The sequence below is a fragment of the Talpa occidentalis genome, unplaced genomic scaffold (assembly GCF_014898055.3).
Source record: "Talpa occidentalis isolate TD23 unplaced genomic scaffold, MPIMG_talOcc4v2.1 talOcc4.18, whole genome shotgun sequence".
Lineage (NCBI taxonomy): Eukaryota > Metazoa > Chordata > Mammalia > Eulipotyphla > Talpidae > Talpa > Talpa occidentalis.
The window spans coordinates 16,462,223-16,467,209 of NW_023601851.1; the positions used below are offsets into that span (position 1 = coordinate 16,462,223).

The 4,987-nt window shown below is 48.4% G+C and overlaps 1 protein-coding gene across 1 annotated transcript; it reads right to left on the minus strand.

Moving 5' to 3' along the window:
• Positions 1 to 1,583: 1,583 nt before the first annotated feature.
• On the minus strand, positions 1,584 to 2,513 carry LOC119250903 (olfactory receptor 14A16-like). The gene has a single exon (XM_037518477.1). The coding sequence runs from the start codon at positions 2,511 to 2,513 to the stop codon at positions 1,584 to 1,586; it is 930 nt and encodes a 309-aa protein (XP_037374374.1).
• Between the last annotated feature and the right edge of the window lie 2,474 nt (positions 2,514 to 4,987).

The following is a 4,987-nucleotide window of genomic DNA, read 5'->3' on the forward strand; positions in this document are numbered from 1 at the left end:
ACATGTTTAGATGGACACTCGCCCTTGTTCGGGGTGTGGGGTGCACATGGCTTAACCCTGTGCAGGGCCTGTGCTCACAGTGGTTTCTGTGGCCGAGAAGTGCTCTAGTGTGGTGGGGCCACCTGTTTATTACCCTTGGGTTTCCCTGTCCTTGAATTGTGGAGGCAGGAGGGTGTTCATGTGGGTGTTCCGTGCAGTGTGAGGGGGGCACCGCACACACAGAGGGCAGAAATTGAACCCCAAAACAAGACAGCAAAGACATGACAAATGGCAATTATTAACATGACCCCACATTGCCCCACTCGTGGGGTCAAATCCTCTTCTCAACAGAGTCTAGAGGCTTCGCTCAAAGCCAAGAAAGAAAGTGTGTAAAGGCCGTTGCCTGAGAGTGATGGAGGCCCAGGGGGGGAGACACCTGCCATCAGGGTCTTTTATGGAAGGATGAGCAACTTGTGAGACTTCCCCACATAGATTTTATTCTGAAATCTCGATGGTCTCGGTCTGGCAGTTAACATGCATTTTAAAGAACGTTTACAAAAAAAAAAAATCATAAGGGAAATATTGTCTAACTGAGTCTGTTATGATCCATCAGGCGTGTTTGGAGACATCATGTCCTGCTGCAGAGAGGACGCGTGAGGGAGGAGCCTCCCCCCAGCTCATGTTCTCAGGGTGGGTGAACAGCCGTGAGGCCCCGGCGTTTACAGCACACAAGCTGCCAGGGAATAAAATTTACAGATATTGCTGTGCTTCAATTTATATGATGTAGAAAGTGACATAATCCCTGACGTACCAGAAAGTGGAGAAGAAGACCTGGCGCAGGATATCCACAAACAACCTACAAAACTATGGGAACCCCTAAAAATAAACACAACAACAATGAATGTCTAAAATATTTAAAATTTAAAGGTGAAACATAGTTCTCCAAAAATAATTTGCATTAAAAAAAAACATACCCTGAAGGTGCTGTAATCAGATCAGACACCGTGTAAATGAACATCAAGTACAGGTTCAATCATAGATTAAGATTTTTTTCGGAAACTTCCATCTGTCTCCGGAGATTCATGTCAAGTGTAATTTCTACTTGACCTTTGAGTAGAAACATGAATGTCTCTCAGAGGAGGTTGCCCCATGAGGAATCTGGGGAGTGGGGCCCACCAGTTGTCTCCCTCCCTCCACAGGGACTGGCCTCAGGGGAGACACACACAGGCTGTGGGAACCGAGCCCCAGGACTGAGGTCCTGTGACCATGTGCTCCTGAGGATAGACCCCTTACCACTGCTGGATTTCATGAAAATGTTGGGGATGTGTGAGTTCTAGAATATGCTTTCAAATGCCAGCCTTAACATTTAAAGACAGAATTCATATCATATATGTCACATGGATGGGTGTTTTGGAAATGGCTGCATTGGTTTAGTTAATAGAGATTTGAAGACTAGAACAATGTTAAATATTGCAAAGGGAATCTGTAATGAAAGTTCATATTTTACTTTAACATGCTGACTGGCAATAGTTAGAGGGAAAATCTAAATAACTGAAGGGTGCATAAATGTAGATTGGGTAATTAGTTAATGAAAAAATGATACCTCAAATGCTGGTGTACTGGCCCTTCATCAGTCTCCCCACAGCCGACTTCAAGGCCTGGTTCCTCAGACTGTAGATGATGGGATTAAAGGTGGGGGGCACCACCGTGTAGAAATTAGAAATGACCAGGTCAGACCTGGACGGAGTCACTGAGGTCGGCTTCAGATAAGCAAAGCATCCAGTGGAGACAAACAGCACCACAACCAGCTGGTGGGGAAGGCAGGTGGAGTAGGCCTTGGCCTTCCCTTCTGTGGATGGGATCTTCCTGACAGCAGAGAAGATGTGGACATAGGAAATGATGATGAATGTGAAACAGCAGATACCCCAGACCACACTGATGAAAATGGGGACAAGTTCGCTCATTAAATTTTCTGAACAGGAAATAGCCAATAACTGGGGGATGTCACAGAAGAACTGGTGGACCACGTTGGACCCGCAGTAGGACAAGGAGAAGGTTCCTGCTGTGAACATCACAGCATAGAGACCCCCACCCAGCCAGGACACAGCTGTTAGCTGCACACACCTGTCCCTGCTCATGATGACCTCATAGTGCAGGGGGTGGCAGATGGCAGCATAGCGGTCAAGGCTCATCACCGTGAGCAGGTGAAGCTCTGTAACTACTGAAATAATCACCATGAAGACCTGGAGGACACAGCCCGGGAAGGAGATGGAGCTGCTGTGCCTCAGAGAGTTGGCAATGGACTTAGGGACCGTGGCTGAGATGAGGCAGAGGTCCGTGAGGGACAGACCCCTCAGGAAGAAGTACATGGGGGTGTGGAGTTGCCGGTCCAGGGTGGTGATGAGGACAATGAACCCGTTCCCCAGCAGGGTGCACAGGTAGACCAGGGAGAAGAGCAGCGGGTGCAAGAAGCCCATGGTCCCCTGGGTGGGGAACGCCAGGAGCACAAATTCTGTCACTGCCGTGAGATTCATCCCCACTGGAGCCATCATCTGTATAAAAAAAAAAAAAAAGAGGAAGAAAATATTGTCTAAATCTCGCATCTCGCATAATTGAACATAAGTGCGTTATCAGCATAGGATAATGATTCAATCTATTTAGCTGGTAATTACTCCTTCTACATCTCAAGGGGTCTAGTACCCTCATCTGCGTGTGTTGCTGTGTTCAAACTTTCATTTCCATCTCCTCTGAGGTGACATTATCACACTGTCTAAATATGTCCTGAAAATTGGTGAAGGCTTGAAGATTTCAATTGACCCTACAGAACTTTAAGAATTACAATCTCAAACCTCGCATCAAACTCAACTGACGATTGCTCCTGACTGCCCCAGGCCCGCGGTTCCCCCTCCTGCCCAGGCCCCAGTGACTCTGCCCAGCACACCTCCCAGAGGTTGTCCAGGGCACAGCCCCAGAGGACACGTGACCATGCCCAGCCCCTCCCCACCCTGGAGAGCCTGTCTCTGCTCCTCCAGCACAGCCCTGGTCTGGGAAGGCCCCACAGTGACGGGTGTGCAGGGAGATGGGGTGTGTGGGTCCCTGTTTTCCTGCGCCCCAGGACCCGACACTGTCCTGGAACTGAATGAATGATCTGGTCTCCGCGTCCCCGTGTGGCATGTCCTGACGCCTCCTCTGTCAGATTTCTGCCCCTGTGGCCTCATTGCTGCCTCCTGGTCCGTCCCCTCATCTCCTCATCTCCCTGCCCCTGACTCCCCACATCTGAGGACCCAGAGACCATGTTTCCCGCAGAGTCTCCTCCTGGGTCACACCCACACGTTCCTCCTGCAGGATGGGCTCGTCCACCCCGGGTCCCTCCCGGCCCCTCTGTCCCCCTCAGACTCAGGCACATCTGTGCAGGGAGGAGGCCACTCAGGAGCTGAGCCGAACGTTCTGTGCATGTGACTGTCCCTGCCGGTCCCAGGGCCCCGGGTCCCCCGGGTGCAGGTTTGTTCCTCCCCCCAGGCCCGTGCGTGAGTGGGGACTCCTGGACACAGGGCAGACCTGCCCTCTCTCCTCACCCCAATCTCCCCCTCTCCCCCTCTGTGGGGTGATGGAGGGGCAGGCCCTGGGGAGGCAGGATTTTTAGGAGAATATGGTAATATAAAATAATTACAACACATTGGTGCGAATAATTCCTGAAATTTAATTAAAACAAGGAAATAAATAAGGTAATATGTTAATAATGTTGTTAATAATGTTGACATCTGTTGAGTGATTTATATACAAATTTAAAATGATAAAATAACATTTTGCATCTATCTCCTCCAGGCCCTGTTTAAATGTTGTGACTTTATTTTACAATATTACCAACAATCCCTGAGTACGGAGTTGGTGAAAATCCCAAGTTCAAGTCCATAAATAGTCACACGTCCCTGGCAGCCTCACATCTGTGCAAGAGCCATGAAGTGGTCAACATGTTGCTGTAAATGTTATTGAGTATCTACTTACTCTTGTCTGTCATGATGTTTAGGACAGAAATGCTTAACATTCTGAATTTAACAATAAGTATTTTTTTTTAATTTTCTTTAGCATTTCTTCATTACACTCTAATTCCGTTAATTGTTGTGTTTTTGTTTAGTATCAAAAACATACTGATTGTGCTGATGCTAAAATCCTAGGTATTAACATTACTTGTCACATCTCCCATAAATCAAATTATTTTAATATGATCAATGTGTTAAGTCAATATTTTTGACCATCCTGAATTAAAAAAGAATGTTTTCTCTCATTGAGTCTCGCCCAGTGGGACATTGAGCAACGTGGGCACCTTCAGCATTAGTTGTCATGATTTAGAATATGAATAGTTTACCTAGGCACATTCTCAAGTCTAGAATTAAGCTTGAATTTGAAAACTTTCAAGTGTGAGTGGATTCTCCCTTGCGAACGGCTGGGGGCAGATACCTGCATTCTTGGGGGAAAGATCCAGCTGCAGTGTCGAGTCTCTGCCCTGAGGTTGTCCCCATGGTGCAGACAGAGGGCGTCCCGGCCTCTCACTCCATGGTCAGGGCTCGTGGGGAGGCTCTGAGCACTCACAGGATGTTCCACCCTGTCCTGTGCCGCCTCATGGACAGAGCAGGGCCTCAGGGCTGGGCTATTTGAGCTCTGGAGCTGTTGTCCGCGGGTTGGACACTGTCCACATTCCAGCTTTTAGGGACCTTCCTTCCGAGGGAAAGTGTGTGTTTACTTGACTGTGTTAATTGGAGCGTCCTGCAGTGCTTCTCAGGGAATAATTATCACATTCGGTGTGTAGATCTGATTTTGTATCTGGCTCATGCCCCAATGGACGTGAATAGACCAATCCTCATGTCCAAGTTCCATTCCGACCTGTCGGGTCCACCGTGGTGGGCACCATCAGCCATAACAGTGTCCTGAGTCCCTGTCTAGATAGCTGGACAGTTGCCCATCACCCTCCATGTGCCCTTCATGGAGAGGCCCTGGGGATGGGTGTGAG